The sequence below is a fragment of the Haematobia irritans genome, chromosome 1 (genome assembly GCF_050003625.1).
Source record: "Haematobia irritans isolate KBUSLIRL chromosome 1, ASM5000362v1, whole genome shotgun sequence".
In the NCBI taxonomy this organism is placed as follows: domain Eukaryota; kingdom Metazoa; phylum Arthropoda; class Insecta; order Diptera; family Muscidae; genus Haematobia; species Haematobia irritans.
The window spans coordinates 41,485,041-41,501,602 of record NC_134397.1 but is presented as its reverse complement, the minus strand read 5'-3'; the positions used below and the strand labels follow the sequence as shown (position 1 = coordinate 41,501,602).

At 34.4% G+C, this 16,562-nt stretch overlaps 1 protein-coding gene across 1 annotated transcript; it reads left to right on the top strand.

Annotated features, from left to right (window-relative positions):
- Positions 1 to 508: 508 nt before the first annotated feature.
- LOC142238356 (transcription elongation factor 1 homolog) lies at positions 509 to 915 on the top strand. Its single transcript, XM_075309973.1, has one exon. It carries the CDS (start codon positions 591 to 593, stop codon positions 837 to 839), a length of 249 nt encoding a protein of 82 aa, XP_075166088.1. The 5' UTR covers positions 509 to 590; the 3' UTR covers positions 840 to 915.
- Positions 916 to 16,562: the final 15,647 nt, after the last annotated feature.

Sequence of the window (16,562 nt, the reverse complement as noted above, 5' to 3'; positions counted from 1 at the left end):
GCGAAAATTATACGGGACGTTATTATCGAATGTAAACATTTTGCTCCCGTCTGTCATTTATTTCCTTTGGAGATAACATATAATCTTGATAGCATCGTCGTAACGAGTCTTTTCTTGCAAAAATATCTATGCATTTCTCATGTGTAGTACAAATTTCGTTACGAAAATTTAGCATAACTATATAACTTGCACTCAAAGTTCGAGACCAAAATGTAAAATGTTCAAAATGTAAACAATCGATAACAACGCTTTTGGGAACTGTAGATAATGTCTATGTATTTCTAATGAACTTTAAGCTAGCTACGGATACTCCTACCAAAATTAGCATTAAATTTCTATAATGGAAAAATTGGGGTGAACTTTTTCTGTGATTTCTTTTTATTTGAAAGCAATGGTATGTTGACTTTACATTAACTTGGAGCCTTACGTCGTGATGACTAATTACCGCCTTTGATACGGAACGAAATTAAATTAATTTGAACCAGCATTTCGCCATAGCGGCTATTGGCAACCCTTAAGTAAATAAATAAGAAATATTCCTCGTAAAGCAGCAGCATCAATTGAAAACAACTTTAGGAAGAGAATTCAGCATGGGAAGACGTAAATCGAAAAGAAAGCCACCACCAAAAAGAAAACATATTCAGCCTTTGGATTTACAATTCAATTGTCCATTTTGCAATCACGAACTCTCTTGTGAGGTAAAAATGGATAAGGGACGAAATACGGCACGTATTTCTTGTCGTATATGCTTGGAAGAATATCAGACCTCTATAAATTTTCTGTCGGAACCACTGGATGTATATAACGATTGGGTAGACGCCTGTGAAAGTGCAAACTAACAAAAACATGTGCTACCATGGACAATTATAATTTAATATAAGTATTTTAAATATAAATCTTTTAGAATAATGCGTATTTAGTGTTTTGTTTCATGGGAGCTGTATTAGTTGTCAATGGTTGCCGAATCTATTCAAATGATTGTCAAATGGGGAGATCCATCAACTTACAAATTGCCATTTATCAAATTCGGGAGCTCCAGCAACTCACAAATATACGGTTGCTTAATTGGGGAGCTCCAATAAGTTAACTTGAAAATGTGGATAGTCTTTGATCTTTTAAATAACTACAGGTTTTACTTTACCCATTCACCTTACTGACATCTGCGATTATAGTCAGTCCAGACTTTTGGTGTCTATTTGCCGGTCATTATTTTCCATCGTACTTCGGATTGTCCACAAATTTGTCACAAAATATTCCTTTATAATACACCTAAAAATTCGCAATTTCTCACAATCGGTTCGGAGATAGCTTCCAAATAATTGTATTGACCGATATTTCTCAATTCGTAACCATCCCTCTTCAAATTTTGTCGGTTAAGGTGGGTATTAAGTTCGAGTTTAGCCGCTAATTTTCACTAAAGTGAAAACTAAATGAATAAAAACGTCATAAAATTATACATATTTGGCGCAGATTCCATTATAACTTGATGGGGAATATCCCAAAGCAAATTTTCACAAAGTTTATATTCCTTAAAATGGATTATTAAAGAAAAGTAATCGTGAAAAATGACGATTTTAGCGGCTAAACTCGAACTTAATACCCACCTTTAAAGTGGATGCTATTTTCTGTTTGTCCACCAAAACTCGATTGTCCTGTTCCAGAATATCGTTTGAAAACCTTTTTTTCTACTATATTTTTAAAAGCTCGTTTCGTCTGTTTGAGAAAACATTGCTTTTTAAGGAAAGTTTTCGTAAGAGATAGGTGTTAAGGCCATAAATTAAAAGTACACATAATGCCGATTTATCAAAACTTGACCACAAGCATGCCCGCCTTGCATACACAAGGTCGTGGGTTCGATTCCTGCTTCGACCGAACACCAAAAAGTTTTTCAGTTTTGGATTATCTCACCTCAGTAATGCTGGTGACATTTCTGAGGGTTTCAAAGCTTCTCTAAGTGGTTTCACTGCAATGTGGAACGCCGTTCCGACTCGGCTATAAAAAGGAGGTCCCTTGTCATTAAGCTAAACAATCGGGCAGCACTCAGTGATAAGAGAGAAGTTCACCAATGTGGTATCGCAATGGACTGAATAGTCTAAGTGAGCTTGATACATCGGGCTGCCACCTAACCTAAAACTTGTGTACCGATGAATGCAAACTATTAAGGGCAAAGCTTGCGAAAAATTTAATAGATTTACTTATAATACATATGTACAAATAATGAACAGAAAAAGTCATGATACCAATTGTAATCTCTCAAAACACATAGGAGAACTTTTAGTGCATTTTGCTTACCTGTTTCTATGCAAATATTATAAATAAATGTACCCTGCCGAAAGATGTGTACTACGTTCGTGTTTAAAGGCGAGTATTAAGTAGGCATTACCGCGCTAATTTGACCATTATTTCACGGTTACTTTCCTTTAATAATTCATTTCACCGAAAACAAACATTTTTAATATTTGCATTGGAACATTCCCCATCAAGATATAATAAAATTTGCAACAAGAAGATATAATTTTAGCCTGTTTTTTTTTTTTTTGATTTTAGCGGCTAAATTTGAACTTAATTCCCACCTTAATGCTAAAAATACTTTAAAAATATAACTAAATAAATGCCTTGAGCCTCTACTGTTTAAATTTTAAATAATAAAAAAATATGTATTTTACACCCAGAGAAATGTGTTAGTAGGGACAGCAGAAAGTCTGCTGAAAAAGGGACAATAGTCACTGTTTCTTGAAATAGCAAACATTTTCTGCTATTTTTTAAGCTCGATTACACTAAAACATATTTTATTTTGGCTAAAACAAATAAAAATGTCAACTTAGGAGTTATCCTAACATAATTAAAACAATATTTTATGGACATCTATAGTATTTGACCAAAAATCGGAATATTTATGGAATTGAGACATAACAGCAAACATAATGTTTGCTGATCGTATTTAGGAGCTTGTAAGTATATTACAGTGCAAAAATATACCAAAAACTACTTTTGGTTCTTAAATATGCTTTGGGGAAAAATTTATAAACCTAAAAATTTTATAAATTGTTGTTCATTAGGCCCTGAAGTACAAAAATATAACAGCAGACATCGACTGCTGTTTTTAGCAGACTTTTTTCTATGAGTGTATTTATGTATTAAAATCTTTATTATAATTACAAATTATAATAAATGTATAACAAAAAAGTATCTAGCAACTTGGGCTACCGGCTTATAAATGATAAAAATATGTATGTATTTTCCATTAGCGTAGCTAGACAATTTTCCTAGGGGGGGCTATAGCCCCCCTAGCTAAAAATTTATAGACTGAACTTATAGGTTCAATTAATGTTTTATGTCATAAAATTGAATAAAAAATTATACATCAAAATAACTCGACAATTAATTTATAATAAAGCAACTAAAAGTAGTTCCACACTTTTCCCAGCAAAAAAATTGTGAGTTGTTCTAAAGGCACAACTTTAAAAGTACTTCCAAAAATGTCCTCAATTATTTTAACTACACAGGAAGTTTTTTTACTTCATTTTTTTTCATATTTTAATGTGTAATTTTTTGTTTTCTTTTTTTTTCAAATAGTTTAAAAAAAGAGTAAGAATAAATAAATTGGTACAATTTATTCAAATTTTGCCACAAAACTGCTAAATCCATTATAGATAATCGATAATTTTTGGAAATTATTCGAGGAAAAACGTGTCACCCAAGCGTCAGAATGCATTAAAAATCATAAAAACAATATAAAAATTATTTATTTGGGAAAATATAACAAAATTTTTTAATTCACATTCAAAACACTGAATTCGGATCTCGCCTTAAGAATTGATGCAAATTCATTGCAACGGCTGTTGAAACGTGTTACGCGGGGGATATAAATACTGAATTTAATTGTTAGCGGAAAAGAGATTCTGGGCATGAAGGTCTTGGGAACGACTAGCTCTAGTAATAGTGGCGTGGATTTCAGACCCCTTTTCAACGCCGCGTAATCATAAAATTATCATGCCATACAAATTTTATTTAGCCACATATTTTATAAATTTATGACGTACATACCAACCATAGAATCAAAATGATCAACTCATCTAGTGTAGGGTGACCTGGTGAAGTTGGTCACTCGAGTGTAATTTTCCCTCCCAAAATTTTAATTAACACCTATGGTAATCTATTTCACTCGTCATTCTATGATTACCCCTTTTTCTATTTGATCACTGTTTAGACATTTTCGTTACTATCAAATATTGCCATCCTCTCCCAATAAAGAAGGACGCTCAAAGATTCATGTTCATTGTTATATGTTTATTACAAAAAAATTAATATATACACTCAAGTAATTCATTAGTTAAATGTACAAGGATTTCATATGTATACCGAATACAGATTTTTGTAAAATTACTTTGATTTAATAAAAAGAAAATATTGTTGATATTTTCGTATTGGTACTTATATGATACTGGTCAGATACGAGTATATTTAGGTGCTTATGGTTTGATACTGATATGGTATTTATATGATTATGGTTTGGAATAATTAAAGTTCTTAAAGACTACCTTTTATTTTTGTATAATTTTCTTTGAATAATTCGGTTTATTTTAGAAATATATGCGTTTTGAAATATACTATAATTTTGTTCCATACCATATTCACATGCACATTTCAATCTCTAAAACTACTTACTACAAATACATAAATGAGTTGCAGATTTCGTGCCTTGAAGTTTCATTGCTCCAATTCCAGGGATGATCATACTGAGCTTAATAGTGAAGTCGTCTTTTATAAGCACTTTATGGGCATGGACATCGTTGTTGGTATTTTACTTAGATGATCTTTTCAATTTTTTTTTTGTCTTTTTTTTTATATTATTTACGGTTTACAATTTGCTTTTCTTAAGGAAGATTATTATTGGTGCAAACTAAAGGACTTCATTTTCTTTTATTAGTTGTTTTTTATTTTTTTTTTTTTTTTAAAGGTTTTTGTTTTTATTACGAAAAAACAAAAATGAACCACTTGAATGTTTTTGGTAGGTAATGAGGATAGAAAAGTTTTAAATTAGCCAATAAACGAGGCTCTTTTAATCGTCCTGCTTTCACTGTAGCACTTTTGTTTTTGCATGTGGGAAAGTTCAAATTCTTTTAAAGTTCAGCCTTCACATTCGCACTTGCTTCAAAATTATTTATTTATTGTGCCTATTTTGAGAAAAGGCGTGTCACATTGTTTTATATGGCGAATTCTATTGTCCATTATTATCGGATAATGTTTCTCATAAATCATCTAAAAGAATTTATTTTTCTTTCTTGTAATTAATTTTTCTTTATAATAAAAAGAACTCCCACGTGTACTTTTAATATTAACTTGGTGTTAAATCGCACAGCGCAAAAAAAATCATTCTGGTTCAAAAGCAACACGTGAACTGCCTGCTTTGTCTGGTACAAACCTCTTTTATACCCGAAAGGGGAACCGCTAAGTTTTGCAATAATGTTTCTGTCCTCTTTTCTAGCATTAAAAAAAATCATAACGGCTCTATGAATATGCAGGGGAATTATAAAAAGTCCGAAAGAAGGAGAGTATGGGAGAAACATTCGAAATCGAAATCATGCCTTAAAGGGAAAACTTTGAAGCTAAGAGAGCATTAGAGTATACTCCAAATTTCTCCAGTAAGAGTAGACAATTCAGAACAAGGAAAATAACTCAATCTCCCTCGTTGCCAGACTAAAAAAAAATACCGGCTAAAATAGGATCCAGAATCTCTTACAAAACTGCTTCGCTATAAATTTTTCAAATTAGATGGCGAACAGGAAAAGGATTCTGAATACGAAAAGAAACGTGTGGCGCGACCCACGTAAGCCGGGCATAATTGTTATTTAATTTAAGGCTTGAGATCACAAGCGTGGAACCTACCAACCAGATTACCTTTGAGGTCTTCCACGTCGTATAATGAATTTCCAATGCGTTTCCGTATTCTTCCTTTCACATATTTTGCTGCGAACTTAGAGTTCACGGCGTTTTTAAAATTGCTGATGACACGGTTTCTCCTAAATATCTCCTGCCCCTCCTTATAAGATATATTCCTAGTGCGGGTATTATATGTCTTTCCAGCTTTTCCATGTGATAGATCGAGGTTATGGGCAATTTTATCCCTTATATTTGATAACTTATCAACTTTCTTTATAATTGTGTCATCAGTTAGCATGTTCAATTTTCCTAATAGAGGATATGTTGAGCCATGCAAACACATGTTCTGCCCAAACATGGCATAATATGGAGAGCATTGTATGGAGGCATGATAATCACTCCGTAAAACTGTCAAAATCTGTGTTATGGTAGCATCCCAATGAAGATGATTCTTTTCATCTTTCAAATAAAAACGAATTTTCGATATCAACTCCCTATTTGCGCGCTCTGAAGCATTCGCCTGTGGCGAATATAACCCTGTTTTAATGTGCTTTATGCCATAGACACTAAAGAAATCTTGCATCTCCTTTGATACAAATTGTTTTGCATTATCACTGTGGATATATTGTGGCACTCCGAACGTGTTGAAAATCCTGTTCTGCAAAAAATCAATCACATTAGTCGAGGTCGCTTTTCTCATGGGATGTAGAAATATAAATTTCGTAAAATGATCTATAGCTATAAATAAGTGGGTATTTTTAGACTTAGTACAGGGATATGGCCCCAGGAAATCACAGTAAAGGCGCTGTAGTGGCCGAACCGTCTTAAATTGCTCACCCATAGGGGGACGAAGAATTTGATTCGGAGGTTTCATCATCTTACAATCATCACATTGGCTAACAAATAATCTCACGTCTCTAGCCATTGATGGCCAAAAGTATTTCTGGCGGATGCGGGACAGTGTCTTGAAATATCCGCCGTGACAATTCAAGGTATGGGCTAAGCGAATTGCATCTTCTGTTAAAGTCTTTGGTAGCCATAGCCTCCATAAGCTTTCTTCTTCATTATGGACCCCCTCGCGAAATTTTACCCTCTTATAAACCATATTATCGAGTATGCAAATGTCGGGTATATCGTTTTTGTTCTCCGAGACGCTTTTCCTCAAATCGTCATACTCGGGGCTACTGAAAGCATCTGAAGACAAGTCAATTTCAGGAAGACTCCTATCGATGTTCAATGAATCGATATCAAACCTTGAGAGGGCGTCTGCAACTACATTAAGGGAGCCCTTTCGATGCTCCATTACGAAATCGTAACCCTGTAGTTTCAGACTCCATCTTGCAAGACGGCCGTTTAAATCTTTCTGTGTCATCAGCCACTTCAAGCTATGATGATCCGTCACAATTCTGAAAGGTAGTCCTTCAATGTAGGGTCTAAAACGAGCAACACAAACCACAGCCGCAAGGCACTCCAGTTCTGTGACTGTATAATTTTTCTGAGAACGATTCAACTTCTGTGATACGAAAGAAATAGGTCTCTCCTTACCATCAGCGTCTACCTGATACAATACACCCCCAACTCCAACACGAGATGCGTCACATTGAATGATGAATTCTCTCGAAAAATCAGGTTGGGCCAATACAGGTGCATTTGAGAGAGCTACCTTAAGTCTGTCAAAACTAGCAATAGCTTCTGGTGTCAATAAAAATCGGCCATTGGTCTTACGTAGGCAATCTGTTAGTGGTCCAGATAGGTCGGCGAAATTTGGTATAAAAGACCGATACCAATTTGCCATGCCCACAAAACGGCGTATTTGGCGTGGACTTTTTGGTAAGGGAAAATCAGAAATTGCTGACACCTTATCTGGATCAACTTTCAAGCATCCTTTACCAATTCGGTATCCCAAGTATTTTATTTCGCTTTGGCAAAATTTGCTTTTCGAAATATTTATGGTCAAACCAGCCTCCCTCAGACATTTTGCAACTTCTCGAAGTAGTTGCATATGACCCTCAAATGTGCTGCTACAAACAAGCAAATCGTCTAAATATATAAAGACATTTTCTCGTAGACGCGATGGGATTGCCCGATCCATTAAACGGCTCATCGATTGGGGGCCGTTACATAACCCAAATGGCATTACACGGTATTGGTAGAGGGGTCTACCAGGGACCGCGAACGCTGTTTTCTCCTTTGAAGCTTCAGTGAGTCGGATTTGAAAGAAAGCATCCTTAAGATCAATCCCACTGATAAAATGGGTATCTTTCAACCGACTTAGGAGACCGTTTATGTGTGGGAGTGGATACGAGTCCTTTTTCGTTATGGCATTCAGTTTCCTTGAATCCAGGCAAATCCGTACTTTCCCGGGTTTCCTAACGTTAACTATTGGGAAGCACCAGGGAGAGTTAGACTCCTCTATCACTCCCATCTGCAGTAACCTATCTAGTTCCTGGTAGACCTCTGCCTGTCTGGGCGGTGACAAGGGATAGTGTTTGCACTTTATTGGCATCGAGTCCCCAGTATCGATGTGATGCTCTAAAAGATTAGTGCAACCAAGACCAAGTCGCTCATATGATGGAAATTCGAGTATAGTGGAGTTCAATTGTAACTTTTGCTCTGCCGTCAAATCATGGTAATGGATTCTTGAATCCTGGTCCGATTCCAACATAAGGGACTCTATGGGTGGTATTATCTGTGGAGCAATGGCAAAACTGCGCCAGAAGTCAAGCCCTAGATATGCCTCCTGAGTGAGTGAAGGAACAATGTAGAAATTTATTTCCTTCGTTACACCCTTATAAATTACTGGCAAATTACAATGCCCTAGCACTGAGCTTTTCGAGCCATCGGCTGTTGAAATAAAGGCACGAAAAGGCCTGAGGCTCACATTATTTCTTTCGAGAAATTCTAGGCTTCCTTTGCCAAGAACTGATACGGTAGCTCCCGAGTCTAATAATCCATAAAGGCCCTCATTCAGAATAACGATCTTCGCAAATGGTCGCTCATCGACCGAATTACACAACAGTGAGGACTCGATTAGCCCTCTGAAATATTTTCTTTTCCGAAAACGAAGTCTACATTTAATAATTTTGCTAGGTTTATCAATTCTATCACTACATTCTAACATCCTTAACCTCGTATCGTCTTCCTTTGGAATATGATACGTTTGGTCGTTTACGCACTCGGGGTTTTGGATTGGGAACGAGAGTCCCCGGTTGCCTTCTCGCTCCATTTCCGGTTTCCCGTGTGGTCATTTGTACATTTCGTGGTCACTACTCCACGTTCGCCACATTTATAACAAAAAATGTTTCGTACCTGTTCCGGGCAGTAAATATAGGAATGTCCTAAACATAAACAATTCCAACATTTGATGCGCGAATAGTCGGGTTTAGTGCGGCGAATCTGATATGCTTCCAGTTGAGGATCAATTTCCAGATCAGAAGCATTATCTGCCCCAGTTGCACCAAAATCAAGTTCATTTATGGAGCGAGTCGCCTTCGTGACATGTGGTTGCAATTTGCCATCTTTAAGTATGCGCTCGGCACTTCTCGCGTGTTCCCTTAATGTATATAAGTCTGATGTACTCGTGTTGAAAAGCATAACCCTAAGATCTGTATTGACATTCGCCTTTATAATTTCGATAAGACGTGATGGCTGTAATGGCTCACTTAACTTGGAATTCATTGAAACTATCGCAGAGTGGAAATCATCATACGATTCTTTTTGTTGCTGTCTACGCATATGCAACCGAATAAAAGCATCATGGTCAGAAACAAGTGGACAAAATTCTTGCCTCAGAGACACTTCTAGTAGAGAGTAGGTAGGGTTTTCATTCTGTTTAATGAATTCCCAATACCACTCTTCTGCCTTACCGCTTAATAGGATTTGAAAATTGGCCATTAAATGATCCAAAGGACAATGTGTCCTTTTGCGCAATGTGTCAATTTTGAACAAGAAATCTGAAACATTTCCTGTGCCGTCAAAATTGATTTTCCACTTCTCAATGTCAATTCTATTCCGAGGAGTCGGTGGACTATTGATTTGGATGGCATTCTGGTTGGTAGCACTGCCAGGAATTGTCTGAGGTGGGATAAGATTCATAGAGGACATGGCATTACGCAATTCACTTAATTCGTCTCTAAATTCCTGCCGAATAGACCCAATTGACTGCTGAATAACCAATATCAGCTCCCTATTTAGATTACCAGATCCAATGCTACCCTCCTGATTCCCTGCCGCTGAGTTTCGATCATTGTCCCCTGCCATATTGTGGTGACCTTGCCCTTGGGAAAATCCGTGAAAACTGGACTGATCCAAAGTGTCCTGTAAAGTAGGTTGTTGAGTCCCTTCCGTGTATGCTTTGTCGATTACAGTCGAATTGTGTGACAAAGTGTCATTAAGTATATCGTCGTTAAATTGGAAAGACTGTACTGAGGGTGTATCGTCAAGTCCTATATCAGGGCTACTGTTACGTGTATTATTCGAACAAGAAGGGTTTTCTAGCGTTGTTTTCGAACCCGAAGACACAACTAAATTTTCAAGGGATATACTGGTTGGGGAAATAGGCTTCCACCCTCGACCTATAGAAGTATTTAAATTAACCTTTCCTCCTCGTGATGAACTCCTAGTATTCATACTATATTATTGGGACTAGTAGTTCGTCACATCAACAAATTATAAATAATCCGTTTAAGTGTGTAAGAAAAATTTATCGACAGTTAAAAAAAAAAAAATGCACAGTTTATTTTAATATGGGAGAATCCAGCAAATTTGTAAGAACTACATAGAAAACAGTGATCAAATAAAGAACATGACTAGTATTTTCTATATGCGAGAAATTTACTGACTATGTCCTTCGTACATTTCGCAATATGCGTACATTTCCTCTAATATTATATAATTCAGAAAATGAAGTCTATTGCAATAATAAAAAAAATCTTTTGAGTACCATATGTCATAGCGCTAGGCTATATGTTCGCTTCGACAATTCCAAAATTCAATACAATATGTTTCCAAAATTTTATATAAAAAAACAATAGTCTACTGAAATATCAGAATTATCTGGCTAAGAGAAAAGTAATAATCTATCGCAAAAGATTACTCACTTTATTATCTGAAGTCAAAAATTGTCCTATAGATTCGTAAAACTAAGTCCTTAGCCGTGATGTTAAACCAAAAGAAATTTGAACAATCTTTCTAAAATGGGCAATACAACAGCATTGCAGTTTTAGTAAAACACATCTCATTATTAGGAAAGTATGTTGCAAGACATTAGATGAGTATTCCACCAGATTCAGAGGGCGTATGCATATTTGTCGATCCTTAAAAAAAATAAAGAGATTTGATAGTCTGATTTATATTTCTTCTGTAAAATCTTACAGATAACAAAAGTTCTACGTCATTTTCGTTGGGCGCCATTATGTTACGCGGGGGATATAAATACTGAATTTAATTGTTAGCGGAAAAGAGATTCTGGGCATGAAGGTCTTGGGAACGACTAGCTCTAGTAATAGTGGCGTGGATTTCAGACCCCTTTTCAACGCCGCGTAATCATAAAATTATCATGCCATACAAATTTTATTTAGCCACATATTTTATAAATTTATGACGTACATACCAACCATAGAATCAAAATGATCAACTCATCTAGTGTAGGGTGACCTGGTGAAGTTGGTCACTCGAGTGTAATTTTCCCTCCCAAAATTTTAATTAACACCTATGGTAATCTATTTCACTCGTCATTCTATGATTACCCCTTTTTCTATTTGATCACTGTTTAGACATTTTCGTTACTATCAAATATTGCCATCCTCTCCCAATAAAGAAGGACGCTCAAAGATTCATGTTCATTGTTATATGTTTATTACAAAAAAATTAATATATACACTCAAGTAATTCATTAGTTAAATGTACAAGGATTTCATATGTATACCGAATACAGATTTTTGTAAAATTACTTTGATTTAATAAAAAGAAAATATTGTTGATATTTTCGTATTGGTACTTATATGATACTGGTCAGATACGAGTATATTTAGGTGCTTATGGTTTGATACTGATATGGTATTTATATGATTATGGTTTGGAATAATTAAAGTTCTTAAAGACTACCTTTTATTTTTGTATAATTTTCTTTGAATAATTCGGTTTATTTTAGAAATATATGCGTTTTGAAATATACTATAATTTTGTTCCATACCATATTCACATGCACATTTCAATCTCTAAAACTACTTACTACAAATACATAAATGAGTTGCAGATTTCGTGCCTTGAAGTTTCATTGCTCCAATTCCAGGGATGATCATACTGAGCTTAATAGTGAAGTCGTCTTTTATAAGCACTTTATGGGCATGGACATCGTTGTTGGTATTTTACTTAGATGATCTTTTCAATTTTTTTTTTGTCTTTTTTTTTATATTATTTACGGTTTACAATTTGCTTTTCTTAAGGAAGATTATTATTGGTGCAAACTAAAGGACTTCATTTTCTTTTATTAGTTGTTTTTTATTTTTTTTTTTTTTTTAAAGGTTTTTGTTTTTATTACGAAAAAACAAAAATGAACCACTTGAATGTTTTTGGTAGGTAATGAGGATAGAAAAGTTTTAAATTAGCCAATAAACGAGGCTCTTTTAATCGTCCTGCTTTCACTGTAGCACTTTTGTTTTTGCATGTGGGAAAGTTCAAATTCTTTTAAAGTTCAGCCTTCACATTCGCACTTGCTTCAAAATTATTTATTTATTGTGCCTATTTTGAGAAAAGGCGTGTCACATTGTTTTATATGGCGAATTCTATTGTCCATTATTATCGGATAATGTTTCTCATAAATCATCTAAAAGAATTTATTTTTCTTTCTTGTAATTAATTTTTCTTTATAATAAAAAGAACTCCCACGTGTACTTTTAATATTAACTTGGTGTTAAATCGCACAGCGCAAAAAAAATCATTCTGGTTCAAAAGCAACACGTGAACTGCCTGCTTTGTCTGGTACAAACCTCTTTTATACCCGAAAGGGGAACCGCTAAGTTTTGCAATAATGTTTCTGTCCTCTTTTCTAGCATTAAAAAAAATCATAACGGCTCTATGAATATGCAGGGGAATTATAAAAAGTCCGAAAGAAGGAGAGTATGGGAGAAACATTCGAAATCGAAATCATGCCTTAAAGGGAAAACTTTGAAGCTAAGAGAGCATTAGAGTATACTCCAAATTTCTCCAGTAAGAGTAGACAATTCAGAACAAGGAAAATAACTCAATCTCCCTCGTTGCCAGACTAAAAAAAAATACCGGCTAAAATAGGATCCAGAATCTCTTACAAACGGTGGACATTTGTCCTATGACAAGCTCATATTATTCATTGCTTCTCCGCCAATTTTGCACCACTTCTAGACCCAAAAAGAACATTTTCACTACTTTTTTGGCAACGCTTTTTCGCTGCATTATTAAGATATTAATTTATGAAAGAATAGTTTTAATATCAATTACTATTTTTTTAATTAAATTGACTAAACTAAATCAATCATAAGTTCAACCACAGCTTTATTTCATAAATATCTGACTTCAAACATTGCCATCGGCAACTGCTACCACAAACCAAGTAATTCGATTGTTCATGAAAGTCTTTAGCGCAACTTTATGCGATTGTATATACTTGTTTAATTTTTATAAAAATTAAAAAACTATTGACATTTATTGAAAAATGGAAAATCATAAATAGAGTTTCAAATTCTGGGGGGGGCTACAATTTTTCTGGGGGGTTTAAGCCCCCTCCCCAGAGGGATTCCTACGCTTATGGTATTTTCATATACTAAATACTAATTGTAAGATGTGTAAAGTCATTCTTGACACAATGTATGTTTGCATATTAAATCTTCAGTTTCATTGCGAAAACAAACATTGTACCCACCTTTATATCGCATATTTAACGTTCCACTAATTACGCTTTTCCACTAACTAAAAAACGCCAATTTTCCATCATTCACAAACAAATCAACAACAACACCAACATATGCCTTGTATGATTGGCTGACAGCAAAAGTGATCTAACCACAAAATATAGTACCGTGTGACATATATATTCCAGAAAAATATTGTATATTTCCAAGATCGGGTGAGTATTATTATTATTTGATTTAATTCGAGTTTTCCGCTAAGTTTCTTGCAATGTCGTTTTGCCCATTTATGTAAATAAAAATTAGAGTTTACAAGAGATGTTCTTATGTTGATGACGTCACAAAAGTTAAATGAAAATAAAAGCTTTGAACAAAGTCTCAAGCTTGAAGAAATCAGATAAATACTTTCGATAGCATATATGTGCCGATCCATCATTTGAATATATTTGAGAAAATATAGAAAATATTCGAAATTGTTATTGTGCGAATAATTTAAAATGTTCATATTGTGTTTTGGTTTATTAACATATTCGCTGCCAAGAACGAGTATACTCGGCATTTGTAAACTGGCGCTTATTGCCAAGACGTATATACTCGTCCACTTTTAAAAGAGATGCTGAGTTTCGGAATGCGTCTCGCTTTAATTGACATCACTTGATTGACATCACCTATCTACGACATTTGAATTTCCCGAATCGGAAAAAAGAAAACCGTTCAGGATAGATATGAAAATTTTAAATTATTTACTTTCTCCTCAGGATCCTCTATTTAATTTTGTCGTTGTATTAAATTTTTAACATCTTATACCCCATACACGTTACACTTCCAAAATCCACTTTAACCAGATTGCTACTGTCATTTGCCTTATAAAAAGGGATTTCAAATCCACGTTTATTAGATTTCGAGCCTAATGTGCATTCTGAATCCAGATTCGTAGATTAAATGTGCCAATTCCAAATTAGAAACCCGAGATTACTTTTGGTTTTTCATATATTTATAACATCTAGATCTGTATAAAGGGGCAAATATTATGCACTCTCAAGATGTATCATGATTAATAAATAATGTTAATATGATCATATTTGGGAAAATTGGTCGATGCACAGATATGGGATAATAGCGTTCGTCCTTGCCACATAAATATTTAATTTAATTTACTCTTTCATTCCGAATCCAAGCCGTAAGGCCATATTTGGAACCCATAAGCATTATAAGGTTAAATTATAAAATTAAAAAATCGATATATATTATATATAATTAAGGTGAAATACATTCATTTTATTAAAGAGAATATAAAAAAAATTAAAGTATGCCAACAGAAAAAAGTAATGTATTAAATAAATATAATCAATTAATAAATGACAAAGAAAATACAATTATGCTTAAGACCTCATTCACATTACACTTCCAAAATCCACTTTAACTGGATTTCAACTGTCGTTTGCCTTATAAATGAGGGATTTAAAATCCACTTTTAATAGATTTCGGGCCTAATGTGTATGAGGTATAAAAAAAGCAAAAAAAAATTTAAAAGGAATTTATCTCTAGGGGTAAGTCAACATTCGTAAAAAGGAACATTACTATCGATTTAAAAAAATATTAAAATAAAAATTATGCTGTAAAGAATAAAAGGAATACAAATTCCGAATTATATTCCGGCGATTTAGGGTTTATATAGATGAGTATTATAGTCTAAGTGGACTTATTGTTTTCAAGTTTTTAGAATGATGAATTAAATTGTCAAAATAATTTCGTACGATGTAAATGCAAGGATTGGCGTGCTTGTAAAATTTACATACTCTGTGTTAAGCTACATCCTACGAATAATGGTTTGTATAACAATTACCTCTGAACTCATCACACATAAAAGTTCGCTGTTCGATGCAATGATCAACTTAACAGGTTGGCTGATAAGTCCCCGGTCTAACAAAGAAAAACACATTATTTTTGTCAAAATTCGTTTTTATTATTCAACATAGTTCCCTTCAAGAGCGATACAACGATTATAACGACCTTCCAATTTTTTGATACCATTTTGGTAGTACTCCTTCGATTTTGCCTCGAAATAGGCCTCAGTTTCGGCGATCACCTCTTCATTGCAGCCAAATTTTTTTCCCTGCGAGCATCGTTTTGAGGTCTGAGAACAAGAAAAAGTCGCTGGGGGCCAGATCTGGAGAATACGGTGGGTGGGGAAGCAATTCGAAGCCCAATTCATGAAATTTTGCCATCGTTCTCAATGACTTGTGGCACGGTGCGTTGTCTTGGTGGAACAACACTTTTCTTCTTCATACGGGGCCGTTTTGCCGCGATTTCAACCTTCAAACGCTTCAATAACGCCATATAATAGTCACTGTTGATGGTTTTTCCCTTCTCAAGATAATCAATAAAAATTATTCCATGCGCATCCCAAAAAACAGAGGCCATTACTTTGATTAAAAAGTTAATTGTTTCAATTAATTGAAACAAATTTCAACTTCAATCAACTTTTTAATTGCAACTATTTTGGTGAGGTTTTTTCTGTATATGTGTGTCGATTTCAACGAAGAGATCACTGGTAGGATCCGTCGTAATAATGTTCGAAAAAATACGAACATTATTACGTTTATCATTTTTTCGAGATTTTGCAAATATATTTATATAAGATCACACTAAAGCTCTTAATTATTATTATTATTATTATTATTATTATTATCTTTATTTGTAATTTGAAGCCTTAAAGGCCAATTGAGGTAAATTACAATTAATCTACTAAAGAATAACTCCTCGAAACAAAGTTTTACTTATAATCTAAGATGG